This window comes from Nymphalis io, chromosome 29 (genome assembly GCF_905147045.1).
Source record: "Nymphalis io chromosome 29, ilAglIoxx1.1, whole genome shotgun sequence".
Lineage (NCBI taxonomy): Eukaryota > Metazoa > Arthropoda > Insecta > Lepidoptera > Nymphalidae > Nymphalis > Nymphalis io.
In genome coordinates, this window is record NC_065916.1 from 4,401,446 (window position 1) to 4,424,288 (window position 22,843).

A 22,843-nucleotide genomic window follows, 5' to 3' on the forward strand; every position below is an offset into this window, starting at 1 on the left:
ACTTGCAGTACTTGATTTGCTTTTTTTTAACATCATATTATAAATGTATTTTGTATTTGTTTCAATTCATCCGTCAGGAGGATGCTTCTAAGAGGTTGGCAACACTGTTTTTATGTAACATAAAAATACCATCATCGTTTGTCGTTTTTTGTAATTTAATCCGCAAGGCGAAACGCCCCCCACGCAATCATGAAGTGAACACGACAAGAAAACTGGTTACAGATACAATTAATATATTTAATTTATCTAGAATATTCTAGAGAGATCTCGAATTTTGCATTGGAGCCGTGTTCTATAGAATTCATGGTATGTACGGGAAGGTTTGCGTGACCCGGCCGATGGCTCTGTAACAAAACAATTTCGTTAATATATAAAAATGGCTGTTTGTGTATCTGTTTGTGATTAATAGAGTTTGGACCGTTTGAATCACCATCATAGTTGAAATTTAGATGTATGTCTCATGGATGATTTTATAATATCCACTTCGTTGTAACGCCGCTAGATGGCGCTGTACCACATTAACAGCCACCTACCGGGTTTTGCTAGTAAAGTACAAAAGTGTCTGTTGGTCGAAGATATCTCTTCTTAAGAACAAAACTTATTCCAACATGATTCAAAACAGTTACAGTATATAAATGTCCCACAGCTGGGCTAAAACCTCTCCTTCTCAGGAGAAGGTTTGAGCTTATTCCACAACCTGCTTCGATGCATGGATGATTTTCTTTCACCGAACACTTATAAATTAAATATGTGAAAGTCAGTGGAGCTAGCGATCTCGGATACCAACACTGAGCTGACGATATACTTTATTGGCTCAACAATTCAACTGTAATTAGAAGATATCGTTGGGTTCGTTGAGCGGTACCTGGTCCCCAGCCCCGCCGTGAACAGCAGCCGGCGGCCCCGCACGAGGTACTCCGGACAGCGGGCGAACCTGAACAGCACGGAGGCCCCCTCGCCCGCCCTCAGCACGTTGTTCGGAGACATTATACCCTAAAGCGAAAAATATACCCGTGGTCAGCAATGAGATGAGCAACCCGATGGTAAGTGGTCACCACCGCCCATAGACATTGACACCGCAATAAATATTAACCATCGCTTACATCAACAATGCGTCACCAACCTTGGGAACTAAGATGTTATGTCCCTCGTGCCTGTAGTTACACTGTTTTACTCACCAACAACAATGCTATTGCTGTTTGGCGGCAGAATATATTATAAGTGTGTGTGGTAACTGGTGGTAAGGGCATTGTGCAAACCCGCCTGGGTAGGTACCACCCACTCATCAGATATTCTACCGCTGGTAACAGGAATATAACATAAAAAAATAAATATCATTATCATACTTAAGTATTTTACGCAACACCACAAATTATACCAAAATTAAACTATTTAATTCCATTCCGCAAAGTGAGTTTGATGTATGTATTCGTTACCTCGATAATGGCCGTCTGACGCACGTTCCCGACATGCACAGAGCACTGGAACCCTGGGTAGATGGCCGTGGAGTGTCTCAGGACATGCACGGATGCCTGTTACATTCAATCAAATTTAATTCATGACCGCATTACATATTATATTGCACAGTCTGTGCTAATATTGCTAGCATATAAAAAAATAATTTGTGATTATAATTCATCTCGTACTTTACGATGAAGGAAAACATCGTGAGGAAACCTGCATGTGTCTAATTTCACTGAAATTCTGCCATATGTGTATTTACCAAACCGCACTGGAGCAGCGTGGTGGAATAAGTTCCAAACCTTCTCCTCAAAAAAGGGAGAGGAGGCCTTTCGCCTAGCAGTAGGATATTCACGTGCTGTTACGGATAAAAAAATACACACACACACAATGTGCTGTGCAAACATATACAAGTCTATAGTCGATTCCAATATCAAGTAGAGTATATAAGCAACTTTGACTTTGAAATTTGGTCGAAATCTTAATATTCTGTGGTATTGACTATGGATTCGCGAAAAATTTAGCCTTTTGGTTATCTGTGAAGTTGTTATCGGAACTTTGTAAGTAAAACTAAAGTGTATATAAGTGGTTAAGTGTAACAGTGTCGTGTTATATATAGAGATATATTGATCGAGAAGTGTTTGTGGTGTACAATACAGCATACAACATCTTTCAAACTAGCACACAATATTAAGTATTGCCATGGCGGTAGAAACGTTATTCAAAAAAGCCTTTTTAAATCGTTTGTATAATATAATTTTAAATATAAAGCTACAACCAGTATGGCTACTCTGTAAGAACATTCTCTCACTCATCATCATCATGTCAACATTTCATCGGAGAGTGATGAATCTAAAATTCTAGAATAGCACTACTGGCCGCGTATATATATTCTGTCTTAAATACATGTAAGTTTTTATTTAGTAATAAGGTTTGTATTAGCGACCCACCTGTCGTCCTCTGCAAGTCCCGGGCGGACAGCCTCCGAAGGTGGGCCGCTCGTGTCCCGCGGCGTAGCCCCCCGGCCGCGCTAGCAGCACCATGCCCTGCCGCAGTCTCGGCGGGAAGCGACCCAGGCCCAGCGACGCCGACTGTCCCGCGCGCACGCTGCCGCACGGGACGCGGTTGCGGTATATCGTGAGCACGGATATCTCCGCGAACTCGCCGGACTCCAGAGGTCCTGCGGGGGGGGGGGGTGTTAAATATACGTCGCTCTATTCATCTCACAACTAACAGAACGCAATGCACCTATGATAAGTTCGTCGCCCTCGTAGAGTCGCCCTCGCGCGAGCAGTCCCCCACGACGGGCCCCGTCGAGTCCCCTACGTGGAAAATTTCGTCTATTTGAAACTCGCACGCCTCCTGTAAAGTGACATAAATTATAACATTTATAATTTAATAAAAAGGATACTAGTCACCTGCGCAACATATGGTTCACTCACGTCCTCGGGGCGCTGCAGGTCGTGGCGCGGCGCCAGTACCAGCAGGCACGCGTGCAGCGCGTTGAGGCCGGCGCCGCACACGCAGCTCACCGGGAACACGGCCACCCTGCCGGCCGACACTACTGTGATTTGCGTTCAACCATATATATATATCTGATCCGAACTAAGAAGAGCTTGTACTATGGCAACCAGACAACTGATATACTATTGTATAGACAATTACACACAGACTCAGGAAAAACAGACATGTTAACGCACACAATTGTCTGTCCTGAGTGGGAACCGAACCCACAACCTTAGGCGTGAAAGGCAAGTATCTAGCAAGGGTGGTTGGCGTAGCTATAGACAATACTATTACCATTACCAATAGTATGGAACTCGTTTTAAGGTCATACATAAGATTTCACCCAGAAACACTTCGGGTTTAAATAAAGGCTTGTGAAGCTACTCACTCCTCATACTTTTAGATTTCCTCGTCTACATTGTCTATGGTGTCCAGTATCGACTTTTGAACTTTGTAGTATAAGTTTATAGTATAAGTCGATAATATGACTACAGTGCCATCTATAATATTATCTTGTAGCTGAATTAAAAAACTTACAGCCACTGGGTCGCTGTGACCCTGGCCCCTATGGGCCAAAAATTAAAGACACGACAGGTTAGGGGGCAACCCCGCGGCCCGTACCCAGACTGGCCTAGGCCAGTTAGGAGGAACCAACTCTCCCTCTTAAAAAACTTTCATTAATAAGACGTATTACTCGATAAGGGTTTATAAATATGATAAAAAATTGTGTTTAAACTCTTCAATCAATCAATCAACAGCCAATCGTTGTCCACTGCTGAACATAGGCCTCTCCCAAGGTGCGCCAAAGCTCCCTGTCCTCCGCCTTCCGCATCTAGTTGGTGCCCGCCACCTTCTTAAGGTCGTCGGTCCACCTGGCTGGAGGGCGCCCTACGCTGCGCTTGCCGATTCGCGGTCTCCACTCTAGGACTCGTCTGCTCCAACGGCCATCGGTCCTACGACATACGTGACCAGCCCACTGCCACTTCAGCCTGCTAATTTTGCAAGCTATGTCGGTGACTCCGGTTCTTTTCCGGATAATCTCATTTCTGATCTTATCCTTCAAAGATACTCCGAGCATAGCTTGCTCCATAGCACGCTGAGCGACTTTGAATTTGTGGACTAGTCCCGCAGTTAGTGACCACGTTTCGGCACCGTATGTCATGGCAGGTAAGACGCATTGGTTGAAGACTTTCGTCTTCAAACATTGCGGTATAGAGGACTTGAGGACTTGACGAAGGTTGCCAAATGCTGCCCATCCCAAGCGAATTCTTCGATCGGCTTCCTTCTCGAAGTTGTTCCTACCGACTTGTATTATCTGTCCTAGGTAGGTATATTCACTAACAACTTCGAGAGGTTTCCCCTCGACGTATATCGGTCCCGGCACGACATGCCTATTGAACATGACCTTGGTCTTCTCCAAGTTTATACCGAGACCGACACACCGGGAAGACTCGCCTAGGCTACGCAGCATTTCGGTGAGTTGTTCCAGCGACTCTGCTATGATGACGATATCGTCGGCAAATCGAAGGTGTGAGATGTACTCGCCGTTTACATTGACTCCATACCTAGTCCAATCCAGCGTTTTGAAAACGTCTTCCAACGCGTTGGTGAACAGTTTCGGGGATATTACATCCCCCTGTCTCACCCCTCTGCGCAGTTGGATCGCCTTCGTCTTACAGTCCTGGATGTGGACAGTCATTGTAGCGGCGTTGTACAGACATCTCAGTACCTCGATATATCTCCAATCGATATGACATCTCTGCAATGAGTCGAGCACTGCCCAGGTTTCGATGGAGTCGAAGGCTTTCTCGTAGTCCACAAATGCCATACACAGCGGCTGATTGTACTCTTCGGTCTTCTGCACAATCTGCCGAACAGTATGGATGTGGTCCACGGTGCTGTAGCCTGATCGAAAGCCGGCTTGCTCTGGGGGCTGGAACTCGTCACGTCGTCTGGCGAGACGGTTCGTGACGACTCTTGAGAACAGCTTATACACGTGACTCAGGAGGGAGATTGGTCTGTAGTTTTTCAAGAGGGTTTTATCACCTTTCTTGAAAAACAGTACCACCTCACTCCCGCTCCACGTTTCCGGGGTCTTGCCATGTTGGATGACGGAATTAAAGAGGCTTGCTAGCTCTTTCAGGACCGGAGTCCCGCCTGCCTTAAGCAACTCTGTTGTGATTCCGTCATCTCCCGGAGCTTTGTTGTTTTTAAGCTGTTCTAGAGCCGCCCTAATCTCTCCTTGGTCAACGACCGGGAGCTCCTCGGAGTAATGGCGCATAAGAGGGGTGCGCTGGTCATCAATACTGATTCCCACGGGTTTATCCGATCTTGAAGAGAACAACTGCCCATAAAAACTCTCTACTTCTCCGACAATCTCAGGCCTAGAGGTAACGACCCCACCATTTTCAGTTTTAAGTTTTGTCAGACGCGGCCTCCCAAATTTGCGAGCGAACACTTTCGATCCCCGATTTTGCTCAATCGCAGCCTTGATGGCACGGGTATTGAAGCGTCGGAGATCGCGTCGCGTCAGCGTTTTTATTGTTCGATTTAAGGCCTTATCTGACAAAAACGATGGTAGTTCTCGTCGTTTTCTCATGAGCTCGAGTGTCTCAGCAGAGAGTTTTGGTGCGTTGTCTCTTCTCTGTGGCGGAAAACACTTGCGGGATGTGTTTTGCAGTATTTTGACCAGCGTGTCGGTTCTCTCATAAATGCTGCTTATGGTTTCCAACGCGGTGAATTGATTTTGAAGTTCCATTTGGAACTTTTCGGAGCCTTGAGCAGCTTGGAGCATGGTAGGTCGGAGAGTAGACCTTATCATTCTCGATCTTTCGGCTTTTAAGTTGATATTTAGAGTGCCTCGAACCAAGCGGTGATCACTTCCGGTATTAAACCTGTTTATCACTGAAACATCTCTAAATATGTGCCTTTTATTCGAAATGATAAAGTCTATCTCGTTCCTTGTCACGTTATCGGGGCTTCGCCAGGTCCACCTCCTCTGAGGCTTCTTTTGAAAGAAAGAATTCATCAAAAAAAGCCCCTGCGCTTCGAGAAGGTTTACCAGCATTTGCCCCCTGTAATTTCTGCAGCCCAAGCCGTAAGGTCCGACTTTCGATTCACCGCTATCTTGTACTCCCACTTTAGCATTGAAGTCTCCCATAACAACATTGTAGTGGGCCTTCGAGGTGTCGTTGAGGGCCTTTGCGATGTCCTCGTACATCGCTTCGACCACATCATCAGAGTATGTCGAAGTTGGCGCATATACCTGTACGACCTTCAGGGAGTACCTGTCGGAAAGTTTTAGGACAAGGTACGCTACCCGGTTCGACACACTACTGATTTCCACAATGCTGCTAATGAGATCCTTTTTGATTAGAAAACCGACACCACCCTGGGAGAGGTTATCACCTTCGCGGAAGTGGAGTAAGTTACCGGACTCTAGAGTTATCGTGTCCTCCCCCTGTCTTCGGACTTCAGATAACCCCAGTATATGCCAGTTTATATGACTTAACTCTACTTCTAATTCGGCGAGGTGATGGTCCCGCCTCATCGAGCGTCCATTATACGTTACCATGTGCAGTCGTTTTATACGGTAGCCTGCCGTGAACCGGTGATTCTTAGCACCCCCTGCCCTGCCGATACCGCGACCGCTACCTTGGTCGGGCCTAGCGGGCTTGCCGGTAACTGGGGGCCTTTTTTGGGCGCATCTGCCATTAAGGGAGGGGTTTGCCCATACTCGCCGCGCTGGGCAGGCGTGTTAGCGGGCGCAGTAGGGGGGTAAGATGTTTATGGGAGGGGGGACGCTGCTGCCCATCCCCCCTTTTCCCCGTCCCTCAGTCACCTCTTACGACACCCACGGGATGAGATTGGGGGAGTACTATTCTAAGCCGGTATTATTTAATCTCTTACATAGTTTAATTGTAGCAAAAGAGTTTAGTTTTTTGCCGATTATTTTTAGTAGGATCTACAGTTTGAGCCGGTTTGATTTTGAGCTGTTTGTAAAAATGTATTAATAAGATAAGATATTTATTCAATAAAATGAAAATTAACTTTTGGTTTGATATGTCAGGACTCCAAAAAAATCCTTACCTAATAATAATTTGAAAACACGTTATCAGGGCTATAGAAAAAGACTTAGGATACCTAAAATCTGAGCCCCCCCCACACGTATGGGAACTAGTAATAAATAAACATACTTACAACGAGCATGGCGTAGTGCGGGAAGTAACCCGTGAGCCCGTGGAGCGTGGTACGTTGGTACTTGCTGTGGCCCGCCAGGTCCAGGAAAGACACCAGCTTGGCGCTCCTCTCTCCGATGCGCTCCGCTGTTATCAGCTCGGAACAACCGTAGTTGACGACATTACCCTGATTATATGAATGTAATACATTATATGACTTTCATTTTAGGTATAAGTAATACCGGGTAGTGTTGCATGTCGATAGTCCATTATCGATAAAATCGATAGTTTTGGACTATCGATAATCAATGATTTTTCGATAGTATTGACGTTTTGCCTTAAATGTCTTGTGGATGATGTAATGAAAGGCAATTGAGTATGGATATATGTATTGTAATATAATTTACAATATTTAATTGTTACGACGATATTACAGTGCGATGTTAGAATGGCGACTGGCGACAGAACATATAATAATGTATTAATTGACAATGGAGCATATCGAATATCGACTTGTTTCTAGGTGCCATTATGGACAGTGATTTTTGCTTACATTAATAAAAGTTAATACGTAGGCACAACACTTCCCTTCCTTTAAAAAAATAAAATAATAATAATAACATATTATGACATATTATTATAAAAGTAAACAAATTAATAAAATATAATGCAAAATTTAATTACCTACTACACTTATATAAAACAAAAATATTTTTCAATCGTCAAAAATAAAATTTGTAAATTTTAATGTATATCGTGTAAACAAGAAATACAATGTCCTATAATTTAAATATAATAAACCCTTAAAAATATAAAAAAAAAAAAAAAAATTATATATAAATGGGTATATTCTTAAATTTAAAGATACAATACACGACACAATATACCTACGATTACAACAGTTATATTGTAACTTCACTATTTTTAGCACATTTATTTATTCATATTTATTAATTGCACAACACGAGTTCACTTTTTACGCCACGGAGTATGTTGGCACTGAGTGAGGTGGATGAGGCGGGTCGCGATCTCTACGGCTAGCGCGCAACCCCTTGATTTCTCTTCTCAGGTACTTAGTGTACTTTTGTTTGCAGTATCTCCAACATATTAAACAGGTGACAGTGATGACAGCCGTGATGATTAGCATGACTATAAGGTTTAATTTATCATGCGTAATCTCATGCAGTAGGCTTGTGTTCGCCTGATTTGCCTGCCCGTTTTGGGCAATGATAATTTCTTCTTTGCTTTGTGGTTTTCTTAATTTTAAATTTAACTCTAAGCGCTTAGTTCCATATGTTCGTATTTCACTCCCATTCGCGGCATAAAGTCTATAACTGTCACTATCACTGTGTCTGTAGGGTTTTTTAACGGCTGGCAAAACAGAAACGTTGGCTCCCGTGTCCACCAAAAAACGTAGACCACTGTTTAAGTCGGTCACGCAAAGGCGGTGGCATGGTAAAAGGGTGCAGACATCCGCCACTGACTGCACCTTATTTAGTTTTCCTTGTTCTGGGTATTTTGTTTATTCCATGCGCACGGCTCTGTACATTTGTTAGCTCTATGGCGAAATCGCGCATGATAGTAGCAAAGATCATCGGCGCTCCGTGACTTATGTCGTATCATATTACGGCCACGGGATTTTGATCGGTAGCGATTATGAGCATTATAATTTCGTTTTTTGTGTTGAAATCTTTGAATGTTCTGCAATTCCATCACTTGTAAAGATAACTGAGCCACCTGTGCTTGCAACACGGAAAGGTTATCAGCTGACGTCGACGGTTTCCTACTAACCTCCGCTATTTGAATAGGCCTTGTATTTTCCATAATTTTGTCTGCAATAGTAGCCAAATTTTCCAAATCTTTTACATCAGTGACGGCAAGGACGGAGCGTACTGCGGCTGGCAAATGACATTGCCACATGATACTCAGCGTTTCGTCGGGAATTTTCCTCCTGGCTAAATCTCGCATGCGTCTCAAAAGTTGAGATAGTTTCTCATCGCCAAAGTCGATTTCACTCAAAAGTTTTTGGAGTTGACGATTTTCTGATTCTTCGTACACTGCTAATAATCTCGATTTTAGGGTGTCATATTTCTTCGTTTGGGGTTGCTGAAGTAAAATGTTTCTGACTTGTTGTATTACGTCTTTTCCCAGCTTCGTGACGACTAAGTTGAACTTCGCTTCGTCGCTTAGTTTTTGAGGTGTTAATATGGCTTCACATTGCACAAACCATAAGCGAGCTTGATCGCACCAAAACTCAGGGATTCTTGATGACACTGTGACTGTTGCTAACTCGGATGCTGTGCTGGCTGATGGTGTTCTATTTTCACTAGTCATTTTATAATCACTTATAATTTCGTATAAACTGACTGAATCACGTCGGGGTCACCAATTTGCCTTAAATGTCTTGTGAATGATGTAATGAAAGGCAATTGAGTATAGATATATGTATTGTAATATAATTTACAATATTTAATTGTTACGACGATATTACAGTGCGATGTTAGAATGGCGACTGGCGACAGAACATATAATAATGTATTAATTGACAATGGAGCATATCGAATATCGACTTGTTTCTAGGTGCCATTATGGACAGTGATTTTTGCTTACATTAATAAAAGTTAATACGTAGGCACAACGTATCGATTTTTTGACGAGCCGGTAGGCGTGGTTGGTAGTTACTTGCCTTTCATGGCAAAGGTCGTGGGTTCGATTCCCACCCAGGACAGACATTTGTGTGCATGAACATGTCTGTTTGTCCTGAGTCTGGGTGTAATTATTTATATAAGTAGTAAGTTGAATGTGCCGATGCTGTATCATCTAAGCAGGCGGCATATCGCAAGTGGATCAACGGCTGTATTAGCGGGGCATCTAACATTGACTCACTGAAAGCAAACTATAATAAAAATTCCAAGTCCTGTAGAAAGGCATACACGAGAGCGGATGCACAGCGCATTGTACAGATTGGTCATGACCTTGTTTCGCATCCTAGGGGCTCCCGTAGCTTCTGGCGTCTGACCAAGTCTGTGCAAAACAATTTCTGCCAACCTTCGCTGCCACCGCTCAGAAATCCGGACGGATCGCTAGCTCACAGTCCGCAAGAGCAAGCTGATCTCCTGGCTAAACTCTTTGCCGACAATTCCGTCATCGATGATTTTAGTGCACTGCCACCTACAATACCTGCATGTGGCCATACGATGCCTGACATTAAAATCAGGCAACGTGATGTGCGTGCGGAGCTGCAATCACTTGATGTACGGAAAGCTAGCGGTCCCGATGGAATACCAGCCATAGTACTGAAGAAGTGCGCAGCGGAGCTGTCTCCTGTGTTAACGCGCCTGTTCCAACTTTCTCTCTCTTCGGGAAGTGTGCCGGAGGCTTGAAGAAGAGCTAATGTGCAAGCGGTTCCCAAAAAAGGGGATCGGTCTGACCCGGCAAATTATCGGCCAATAGCTATCACCTCAGTACTTTGTAAGGTGATGGAACGGATTTTAAACAACCAACTGATCCATTACCTAGAAGATCACTGTCTGATTAATGATCGTCAGTACGGGTTTCGATCAAAACGGTCAACAGGTGATCTTCTAGCGTACGTAACACACCTCTGGGGTGAAGCTATCGACAAGCATGGAGAATCGTTGGCTGTCAGCCTCGATATCTCCAAGGCTTTCGACAGGGTCTGGCACAGAAGTCTTCTCTCCAAGCTACCGGCATATGGTCTGCCTGCTCAGCTATGCACCTGGATTGCCAGCTTCCTACACAAGCGTAGCCTTCGTGTTTTAGTAGATGGTTGCGCTTCACAATTCTATGTAGTGAATGTTGGGGTCCCCCAGGGATCTGTGCTATCTCCCACACTCTTTCTTTTGCATATCAATGATATGCTCTCCTATGGGAACATACATTGCTATGCAGATGATAGTACAGTGCATGGTGGATACCACGGACGCACAGTGGCTGGGCGGGCGGAAACTGAGGAGAGGCGGGAGAATCTTGTCATTGAACTCGATAGGACGTTAGAGCTCATCGCCAAATGGGGCTCTGATAATCTTGTTGAGTTTAATGCCAAGAAAACACAGGTATGCGCTCTCACGGCGAAAAGTCAACATTTTCAGCTCTTCCCTCCTTCTGTGGTACTCCGCTGGTGATGCAAAGCAAAATCGCCATGCTGGGGATTGACGTTCGCTGCGACCTTAGTCCAAGGGATTACATCGAAGCTGTTATAAAAACAGCTTCACGGAAACTCGGAGTTCTGAACAAGGTGCGGCGCTTTTTCACGCCACAACAACTGTGCCTGCTGTACAAAACACAGGTACGGTCTTGCGTGGAATATTGCTCGCACCTTTGGGATGGCTCCGCTAAGTACCTACTTGAGGCCTTGGACCGGTTGCAGCGACGTGCCGTACGCATTATTGGCGACGTAAAGGTCACAAATACCCTTGAACCTTTACAATTGCATCGTGAGATAGCAGCACTGAGCGCTTTCTATCGACTGTATCACGGCGAGTGCTCTGAGGAATTATTCTGTCTAATTCCTGCTTCCCCCTTCCTTCTTAAGTCCACGCGAGCTGGTTCTCAATGTCACCGCCTAACTGTGACATCAATTCCATCGCGAACAAAGAAATTTGGCAACTCCTTTCTTTGTCGCACTTCCAAAAAATGGAATTCCTTACCAGCTCACGTGTTCCCCTCCTCTTACAACCCGGGTTCCTTCAAACGAGGCGTGAAGAGGCATCTTGCGGGCCGGCAAGGCGAAGGCGGCTAGTGCAGGACGTTTTTCCCGTCTGTACTGGCCGTCGTCGCGTTTGGACTCTACTACCACTTACTATCAGATGGAGTAGAGTCATTTGCCCTCCCGGCGAATATAAAAAAAAAAAAAAGACCCGCAGCTCGACGCTCTGCTGCGTGTCCGCCAGCTGCGAACCGAGTACGTACTGTAGCGTAGACAGGTTTAGACAGAGATAAAATTATCAAATCTTTTGACCCTTATCGTGTAACCAGTGTTGGTGTTTGTTTCGCTACTTAAGTAGCGAAACAAACTTGACAGTTGGTGCGTTCATTGTGTTTTATGTTCAATTTTCGCTTATATTTATGTTAGAAAACGATTCTAATCCAGTGTAAAGGCCGAGAAACAATCCTTATATCATATCGTTATACAGTGGTGCAGTGTCGTATTATTTCATGTTAAAGCGACAGCAAGAAGAAAATTGCCGGCGTGTGTTTTCACGCGTAAGTACGACTATTTTGTCTCAAAATATAGTTTCTCAGTGATGTTTATTTATGCCATAGCATGACGGAACCTTATATCGCATTAAAATCCTAAGGATAATATGATTTTCCAGTTTTTATTAATGCCATCCGCGTTCGGTGAGACCGACTCACTGTTTATGATCTCCTGGTACATTAACACTGTAATCCTAACTGGAACTAATTGACTCTTTTAATCTCATCGTTCGGTGAGACCGACTCACTGTTTATGATCTCCTGGTACATTAACACTGTATTCCTAACTGAAACTAATTGACTCTTTTAATCTAATCGTTCGGTGAGACCGTCTCACTGTTTATGTTCTCCTGGTACATTAACAACGTAATCCTAATTCTAAATCTTTGAAACTAATAATAATAACATCCTGGGACATTTTTCACACACGGCCATCTGATCCCAAATTAAGCTTGTACAAAACTCGTGCTATGGAAACCTGACAACTGATATACTACATATATGTATATATATGTAGTATATCAGTTGTAGTTGTATATATAATTAATTATTATAATTATAATTAATTAATAAATGTCAATATACATTAAATGATATATCCAGTTCCTGTTTATAAATTGCAATTTTAAGTTAATGATACATATTTATATAACATTACGATATTTATTTATCAATGATCGGATTATTTAATGCCGATTTTACTTTAGACGATATGACATTGAATTTTTATGATTTGTATTAATTAATATTTTTATAGCTATCTGTGGTATCGATATTAATTAAACTACAATAATATTAAACATAATTTAATAAAAGCAATTAATGGTTGATAAGTATGGGATAAATCGTTTTTCAATATAAGGGCGCAATAAGATTTTTTTAAACAAAGATAATTAGTATCATTTACGTTTTTGGTCTAAGAAAACGTGTCGCGTTAAAAGTTATTTTTTTAAATAAAAAAACATATTCAAACCTTTACTAACCTGATTATTATATTACACATAACAAATTAAAAAAAATTGCAGCATAAAATAATTTTAATTATATATAAATTAAAAAATAAACATCCAGGTATTTAGGTATAAGTTGTAATAACTCGGTCATATTTTTTTGAGAACTTCAGGCATTATAAGCACGAACTATTCCCGTCAATCATATTCTGATCAGTTATAAATATAAATGAAATTTCGTCTATTACCTAACTTATGCAATACTAAATTTGAATATGTCAAAATCAATCAATCAACAGCCAATCGTTGTCCACTGCTGAACATAGGCCTCTCCCAAGGTGCGCCAAAGCTCCCTGTCCTCCGCCTTCCGCATCCAGTTGGTGCCCGCCACCTTCTTAAGGTCGTCGGTCCACCTGGCTGGAGGGCGCCCTACGCTGCGCTTGCCGATTCGCGGTCTCCACTCTAGGACTCGTCTGCTCCAACGGCCATCGGTCCTACGACATACGTGACCAGCCCACTGCCACTTCAGCCTGCTAATTTTGCAAGCTATGTCGGTGACTCCGGTTCTTTTCCGGATAATCTCATTTCTGATCTTATCCTTCAAAGATACTCCGAGCATAGCTCGCTCCATAGCACGCTGAGCGACTTTGAATTTGTGGACTAGTCCCGCAGTTAGTGTCCACGTTTCGGCACCGTATGTCATGGCAGGTAAGACGCATTGGTTGAAGACTTTCGTCTTCAAACATTGCGGTATAGACGACTTGAGGACTTGACGAAGGTTGCCAAATGCTGCCCATCCCAAGCGAATTCTTCGATCGGCTTCCTTCTCGAAGTTGTTCCTACCGATTTGTATAATCTGTCCTAGGTAGGTATATTCACTAACAACTTCGAGAGGTTTGCCCTCGACGTATATCGGTCCCGGCACGACATGCCTATTGAACATGACCTTGGTCTTGTCCAAGTTCATGCCGAGACTGACACACCGGGAAGACTCGCCTAGGCTACGCAGCATTTCGGTGAGTTGTTCCAGCGACTCTGCTATGATGACGATATCGTCGGCAAATCGAAGGTGTGAGATGTACTCGCCGTTTACATTGACTCCATACCTAGTCCAATCCAGCGTTTTGAAAACGTCTTCCAACGCGATGGTGAACAGTTTCGGGGATATTACATCCCCCTGTCTCACCCCTCTGCGCAGTTGGATCGCCTTCGTCTTACAGTCCTGGATGTGGACAGTCATTGTAGCGGCGTTGTACAGAAATCTCAGTAGCTCGATATATCTCCAATCGATATGACATCTCTGCAATGAGTCGAGCACTGCCCAGGTTTCGATGGAGTCGAAGGCTTTCTCGTAGTCCACAAATGCCATACACAGCGGCTGATTGTACTCTTCGGTCTTCTGCACAATCTGCCGAACAGTATGGATGTGGTCCACGGTGCTGTAGCCTGATCGAAAGCCGGCTTGCTCTGGGGGCTGGAACTCGTCAAGTCGTCTGGCGAGACGGTTCGTGACGACTCTTGAGAACAGCTTATACACGTGACTCAGGAGGGAGATTGGTCTGTAGTTTTTCAAGAGGGTTTTATCACCTTTCTTGAAAAACAGTACCACCTCACTCCCGCTCCATGTTTCCGGGGTCTTGCCATGTTGGATGACGGAATTAAAGAGGCTTGCTAGCTCTTTCAGGACCGGAGTCCCGCCTGCCTTAAGCAACTCTGTTGTGATTCCGTCATCTCCCGGAGATTTGTTGTTTTTAAGCTGTTCTAGAGCCGCCCTAATCTCTCCTTGGTCAACGACCGGGAGCTCCTCGGAGTAATGGCGCATAAGAGGGGCGCGCTGGTCATCAATACTGATTCCCATGGGTTTATCCGATCTTGAAGTGAACAACTGCCCATAAAACCTCTCTACTTCTCCGATAATCTCAGGCCTAGAGGTAACGACCCCACCATTTTCAGTTTTAAGTTTTGTCAGACGCGGCCTCCCAAACTTGCGAGCGAACACTTTCGATCCCCGATTTTGCTCAATCGCAGCCTTGATGGCACGGGTATTGGAGCGTCGGAGATCGCGTCGCGTCAGCGTTTTTATTGTTCGGTTTAAGGCCTTATCTGACAAAAACGATGGTAGTTCTCGTCGTTTTCTCATGAGCTCGAGTGTCTCAGCAGAGAGTTTTGGTGCGTTGTCTCTTCTCTGTGGCGGAAAACACTTGCGGGATGTGTTTTGCAGTATTTTGACCAGCGTGTCGGTTCTCTCATCAATGCTGCTTATGGTTTCCAACGCGGTGAATTGATTTTGAAGTTCCATTTGGAACTTTTCGGAGCCTTGAGCAGCTTGGAGCAAGGTAGGTCGGAGAGTAGACCTCATCATTCTCGATCTTTCGGCTTTTAAGTTGATATTTAGAGTGCCTCGAACCAAGCGGTGATCACTTCCGGTATTAAACCTGTTGATCACTGAAACATCTCTAAATATGTGCCTTTTATTCGAGATGATAAAGTCTATCTCGTTCCTTGTCACGTTATCGGGGCTTCGCCAGGTCCACCTCCTCTGAGGCTTCTTTTGAAAGAAAGAATTCATCAAAAAAAGCCCCTGCGCTTCGAGAAAGTTTACCAGCATTTGCCCCCTGTGATTTCTGCAGCCCAAGCCGTAAGGTCCGACTTTCGATTCACCGCTATCTTGTACTCCCACTTTAGCATTAAAGTCTCCCATAACAACATTGTAGTGGGCCCTCGAGGTGTCGTTGAGGGCCTTTGCGATGTCCTCGTACATCGCTTCGACCACATCATCAGAGTATGTCGAAGTTGGCGCATATACCTGTACAACCTTCAGGGAGTACCTGTCGGAAAGTTTTAGGACAAGGTACGCTACCCGGTTCGACACACTACTGATTTCCACAATGCTGCTAATGAGATCCTTTTTGACTAGAAAACCGACACCACCCTGGGAGAGGTTATCACCTTCGCGGAAGTAGAGTAAGTTACCGGACTCTAGAGTTATCGTGTCCTCCCCCTGTCTTCGGACTTCAGATAACCCCAGTATATGCCAGTTTATATGACTTAACTCTACTTCTAATTCGGCGAGGTGATGGTCCAGCCTCATCGAGCGTCCATTATACGTTGCCATTTTCAGTCGTTTTATACGGTAGCCTGCCGTGAACCGGTGATTCTTAGCACCCCCTGCCCTGCCGATACCGCGACCGCTACCTTGGTCCTTGAATATGTACCAAAACAAAATTATATATTACTATTTTGGTAATTTTTTACAAAATTCAAGCGATTCATCACTGCTTGAAAATTATATTTTATTCTTATTAGGCGCCATTTTGAATATATAAGGAATGGCCTGTGTTTAAGACTCTGCGGCAACATGAATGGAAAAAAATACCGCTAAGCTAAATAACAATAATTATTAAAAGAATAGCAGACCTAACATCAGAAATAGCATTTGTGTGATAACCATCCTCAAGAATATTAAAAAATGCTCTGTTATGTCATATTCTGTTATTTTGAAAAGACCCCATTTTCAAATTCGTATTGTGTTATTTAAATTTATTAAAATATTAAATATTTTTAAACATAATCATGACGCCATTTTAAATTTAAATTTTGGCGCGATTCATATTATTGTATTGTTGTATACATATCTTTTGTCGAAGTATTTAAATTTTGTACATTAAATCTAAATGATTTTTCTAGTTCCTGTAAGCTGATATAACTTGCTATTTTAAGTTAAATATACGTATTTATGTAACACAAACGTAAGACATTTTTAAGTGACACCATTTTGAAATTCAGAAATATTTATGGGAACAAAATTAATTAAATAATTTGCTGTTTCGTTTTTCATATGTAAAAACAATTGTAAGTAAATATTTTAATTTATAATTTGTATGAACTAAAAATACCTAAAAAGTAATCCTACTAAAAAAATGTATATTTATAAGTGTATTTTTTACATTTACTCTATATTTATCATCAAATTTGTATTTTATATATATTCCACTAAGATTCATTTTAACTTTTATCTTCTTCTTAACGACTTTAAAATTTTCTTACATATCTTATTGTTTATACAAAAATAGTCCTTATTGCATAAATTTTAAGTACGTATTTTATTAGATCTCTTTGCCTCAAAGTATCAATAATCCGAATTAATTTAATTTGATAAAGTAATGGTAAGCGATGAAATGATGGTGTTAAATAATTAATTGTGTATTATCTGTGGCAGTTCGCTTAGAATATTAATTTGAAACGTGTGTTTCTTTAATTTTTTAATTTTGTCAGAGTAAACGGCCAGTTTTAATAAAATTTAGCTTCGTGTCATCGATTTATGAAAATTTTAGGGTGTTATTAGACTAAATTAATCTTTTTATTTAATTATGCTTTGAATAAAACGTGTGATTGTGACTTAAAAAATAAAACAATGTTTTTTACTGACTTAGTAAAATGTTATATATTAGCAAAGATTAAAAAAAAATTTAAATCAGTCATTCAATATTTTAAAAAAATTAAAACATTATTTAGCACATCATTAGACTATAATAAAAATAATTAAAGTATGTTGGATTTATTATTTAAAATCTTTATAATTTAAGCTACACTTTGTAAAAAATAAATTGGCAATTATTGTGTCAACCCGCGTTCATAAGAAAGTTTCACGACAATGCGCGCTTGCTGAGTTGGTGATAATTAATCAAGTAGACTTATAAGTACATTCGAATTATTTCACAAAGGTTTAAAGCTACTAGTTGTGGATATATGCAGATTCTACCAAGAAGAACTGAACCGAAGAAAGAAACTCAATAGTAAATCTTGTAGCTTTAATCGAATTCCATACATTAGTATATAATCATAAATATCATTGTACCCATTTAGTCGATTATATGATTTAATTAATGATTAAACGAACTTACCATAATGTCTAGCATAATGTTACATGTAGTAAACACTAGATGTCGCCAGTCTGCACTGTATTTGGATTTTTTATTGTTATAGTAGTAGTACAACTTGGTGCTGGTGCCGCTTTCTACTATCTTCATTATGTTCAGAGCATCTTCTTTGCAAATATTGATATTTGAGTATCAAGTAGATGGTTAATATTTGTCTCTGGTCAGACACTCTCTGTCCATTTAAAAAAAAATTATTATAAGGGAAATGGTAAATAGGGTGGTTGAGATGTTAATCTATTCTCTTCAAAGTCCTCGTATAATTATGACTGCCTCGTTGGTCTAGTGGCTTGATGTAAGGCAGACCCCCTCCGGGTCAATTCCCAGGTCGGGCAAATAAAAAAAGCTATTGGGTTTGTCTGTCAGAAAATTCTGAGTAGCAGCCCGGAGTCTGGAAGTTGGAAATGTGTACACTCCCGTGCCTCGGAAAGCATTTAAAGCTGATGGTCCTGCGCCTGAACTCTTTCCGGTCGTATCGGATTGCCATCCCATCGGATTATGAGAGTTAGGGAATAAGGAGTGCACCTGTGTTTGCGCACACACTTGTGCACTATAATATCTCCTGCGTATTTGGCTAATCAATCTTGAGATTGGCCGCCGTAGCCGAAATCGGTCTGGAGGACATTATTATTATAATTTAATTATAGATTAAAAGAGTCAATTAGTTTCAGTTAGGATTACAGTGTTAATGTACCAGGAGATCATAAACAGTGAGTCGGTCTCACCGACCGATTAGATTAAAAGAGTCAATTTGTTTCAGTTAGTATTACAGTGTTAATGTACCAGGAGATCATAAACAGTGAGTCGGTCTCACCGAACGATTAGATTAAAAGAGTCAATTAGTTCCAGTTAGGATTACAGTGTTAATGTACCAGGAGATCATAAACAGTGAGACGGTTTCACCGAACGATTAGATTAAAAGAGTCAATTAGTTTCAGTTATGATTACAGTGTTAATGTACCAGGAGTTTTACAGTTTTAATCTAACCGTGATTCACCGTGGTTCGGTGAGACCGACACACTGTTTATGATCTCCTGGTACATTAACACTGTAATCCTAACTGAAACTAATTGACTCTTTTAATCTATAATTGAATTATAATAATAATGTCTTCCAGAACGATTTCGGCTACGGTGGCCAATCTCAATATTGATTAGCCAAATACGCAGGAGATATTATAGTGCACAAGTGTGTGCGCAAACACAGGTGCACTCCCTATTCCCTATCTCTCATAATCCGATGGGACGGCAATCCGATACGACCGGAAAGAGTTCAGGCGCAGGACCATCAGCTTTAAGTGCTTTCCGAGGCACGGGAGTGTACACATTTCCAACTTCCAGACTCCGGGCTGCTACTCAGAATTTTCTTGCAGACAAACCCAATAGCTTTTTTTATTTGCCCGACCTGGGAATTGACCCGGAGGGGGTCTGCCTTACATCAATCCACTAGACCAACGAGGCAGTCATAATTATACGAGGACTTTGAAGAGAATAGATTAGCATCTCAACCACCCCATTTACCATTTCCCTTATAATAAATTATTTTTTATTGGACAGAGAGTGTCTGACCAGAGACAAATATTAACCATCTACTTGATATTCAAATATCAATATTTGCAAAGAAGATAAATATACATTTCAACTAATTGTAAAAGGTGTATTAAATACAATATTAACACGTACATAGTGCTGTAGGGGCTCTTGCTTCCCTAACTATTTCGGAGGTTTCTTGAGTATCGTAATAAACTTGTTGATGCTTCAGGTGGAATGATTTTATTTGAAATTTACACAGATATATATACAAAAATGACAATTATTAATAACCAATAAACAATATTTACAGAAATTCGTCTCCAATAAAAAGTTTCACATTATAACCAATGAAATTGGATTATAATGTGAGTTACAATTTAATTACCGGTTTACCAATCGGAAGGGCTATAACAAGAATAAAATTCTTTAAGAAAATTATGTACAAATCAAAACATTGGCTTTTCTACCAATAGCGAGTGAGTATGTAAGAACAATAATTATTTCTTACGAATTGTACGAGAGGTGAGGGGCGCACCGTCGCCGCGGGGGGCACCATATAAATACGCGCCTATCTGTGTCCATACAAAACTCGGCGTATGTGCTCCTACGTTTTAGTAACCGCGCGCCTTCGGCTCGCGACGGTCATATGCTTGATGTTTTGTATGGACGCTGCGTGTGGTAGGTAATGTAGGTCCCACATCACTCCCTCTCAAGAAAATCGTACGGATGGCTTGACTTTTCTTCCAGATCTCGTCGTGTAGGTCGGAGAGTTGTCCTGGCATCTGCTGCTGACCGGTGGGTCCTCAGACGATGGCGACTCGTTGTATGTATATGCTGGCTTGAGTCGGTCCAATGTAACAACTGTCGTGCGTGTTGGCAGTTGTATCTGGAAGTACTTGTCGTAGCGTTTCAAAACTTCGTAAGGCCCATCGTACGGCGGAGTTAGTGGAGCTCGAACTGTATCGTTGCGCACGAATACATGCGTACACGTCGCTAGGTCTTTATAAACAAATGGTTTGTTTTGCGGCGTGTGCGAGCGCGGCGTTGGTTGTAGCGTTGCCATGGTCTCGATGAGGCGGCGTACATACTCGGCGTCGTCAATCTTCGACTGTGTAGGTACGAAGAAATCCGCAGGTATGCGCAGAGTAGTACCGTAGGTCATAATTGCCGGACTAAATTTGTTATCGCTGCGTAACGCCGTGCGTAAACCGAGTAGCACGGTGGGTAACTCGTCCGTCCATTGAATTGTAGCTTCGCGCGCTATCAGTGCAGCTTTCAGGGTTCGGTGCCATCGCTCAATTCGGCCATTCGATTGCGGGTGGTATGCAGTAGTTCGAATTCTTGTAATTCCGAATCTTTTCATGAGAGAATTGAATAGCTCGGATTCGAACAGACGTCCTTGATCCGTTGATATACGCAGCGGGCAACCGAAACGTGCGATCCATTGTTCGTATAAGGCTTTTGCGACGTTTTCAGCTGTTATATCTTGTATCGGTACTGCTTCGGGCCACTTCGTACAGCGATCGATCATAGTCACTAGATATCGACAATCCTTCGACGGTCTTAGCGGTCCGACTATGTCGATGTGTATATGTTCGAAGCGCTGTGACGGCGGGAACTCGCCTAAGGGTGTGACGACGTGTCGATGTATTTTTGCTCGTTGACAATTAATACACGCCTTAGTCCATGTACCGATGTCTGTGTTCATGTTCGGGCAAAAGTATTTCGAACTTATTTGTTTTCTTGATGTCCGCACGCTCGGGTGGCATAGATCGTGTTGCGCTTTGAATGCTGCGTAGCGATAAATGCTCGGTAGGTACGGTCGCGGCGTCGCGGTAGACAGCTCGCATGTTATTGGCTGCTGTATCCCAGGCATCGCGACGTCGGCAAATTTCAAGTTAGGTTGTCTTCGTAATGATTTTAGTTCTTCGTCGTTATGTTGATCGATGGCTAATTGATTGAAATCGATGATCGTCGGGCATTGAATGTCTTCTATGCGTGAGAGAGCGTCGGCGACTGTGTTTTCTTCCCCTTGTATGTGTTTGATATTTGAGCAGAATTGACTAATGAAATGTAGTTGTCGTTCTCTTCTCGGAGTGTCGGTACTATTTGCTTGGCGATGTAGTGCGTAGGCAAGTGGCTTGTGATCGGTGTACACAGTCACTTCGCATCCCTCGATGAGTCGTCGGAAGTGTTTTACAGCTGTATAGATCGCTAGTAATTCGCGATCGTATACACTGTAGCGGCGTTGTGTAGCACTCATTGCTTTTGAGAAGTATGCGAGCGGTTTCCATTCGTTGTTTACTTTCTGTTGTAGTATGGCGCCGAGACTGTGATCTGAAGCGTCAGTCATGATGCTGAGTTGTGTACTGGGTAGCGGATGAGTCAAAGTTGTAGCTTTTAAAATGCTTTGACGGCAATTTTCAAAGGCTACGTCAGCTTCCGGTGTCCACTCGATCGGGGTTTTGTCGTTTTTCTTACGGTTGTGCAAATATTTGTTGAGTTCGTGTTGAAGTTCGGCTTGATGTGGTAGGCAGTCTCGATAGAAATTCAACATGCCTAGGAAGCGACGTAACTCGACGATGGTTTTCGGTTTCGGATATTTTGAAATGGCTTCGATGTGATCTTCAGTCGGTTTGATTCCGTCCGCTGAGACTTCGTAACCGAGAAAATTAATTTTGCTTTTTCCGAATTCGCATTTTTCTATTTTCAGTGTGACGCCAAATTTTTCTAATCGCTGTAATACTTGATGTAATAATTCAATGTGTTTTTCTTCGTTTTCGGAATATAATAAGATGTCATCGACGAAACAGAAGCAGTTTTCGACGCCTCGGAGTACTTCGTGCATAAATCGCTGGAATGTCTGGCTCGCGTTACGTAGTTCAAAGGTCATGCAGTTGAATTCAAACAAACCGAATGGAGTTATAATCGCGGTTTTCTGTGCGTCTTCCTCAGCAATTGGTATCCAGTAGTAAGCCATTTTTAAGTCGATCTTCGAGAATATTGTCTTGTTATGAAGTTGATATGTGAAGTCTTGTATGCGAGGTATCGGATAGCGG

At 42.4% G+C, this 22,843-nt stretch overlaps 1 protein-coding gene and 1 long non-coding RNA gene across 2 annotated transcripts; both read right to left on the reverse strand.

Moving 5' to 3' along the window:
* Nucleotides 1-284: 284 nt before the first annotated feature.
* On the reverse strand, nt 285-1,534 carry LOC126779721 (uncharacterized). The gene is made up of 3 exons (XR_007670389.1): nt 1,437-1,534; nt 866-993; nt 285-344 (listed from the first exon to the last, which is right to left on the reverse strand). It is a non-coding gene; the product is annotated as an uncharacterized LOC126779721 (long non-coding RNA).
* A 7,163-nt stretch (nt 1,535-8,697) lies between these two features.
* LOC126779796 (uncharacterized) lies at nt 8,698-9,479 on the reverse strand. The gene is made up of 2 exons (XM_050503932.1): nt 8,937-9,479; nt 8,698-8,703 (listed from the first exon to the last, which is right to left on the reverse strand). Exons 1-2 carry the CDS (start codon nt 9,477-9,479, stop codon nt 8,698-8,700), a joined length of 549 nt encoding a protein of 182 aa, XP_050359889.1.
* Nucleotides 9,480-22,843: the final 13,364 nt, after the last annotated feature.

Bases quoted from the DNA above. Each gene is read 5' to 3' on its own strand.
- LOC126779796 (XM_050503932.1), bottom strand. From the start codon at position 9,479: ATGACTAGTGAAAATAGAACACCATCAGCCAGCACAGCATCCGAGTTA.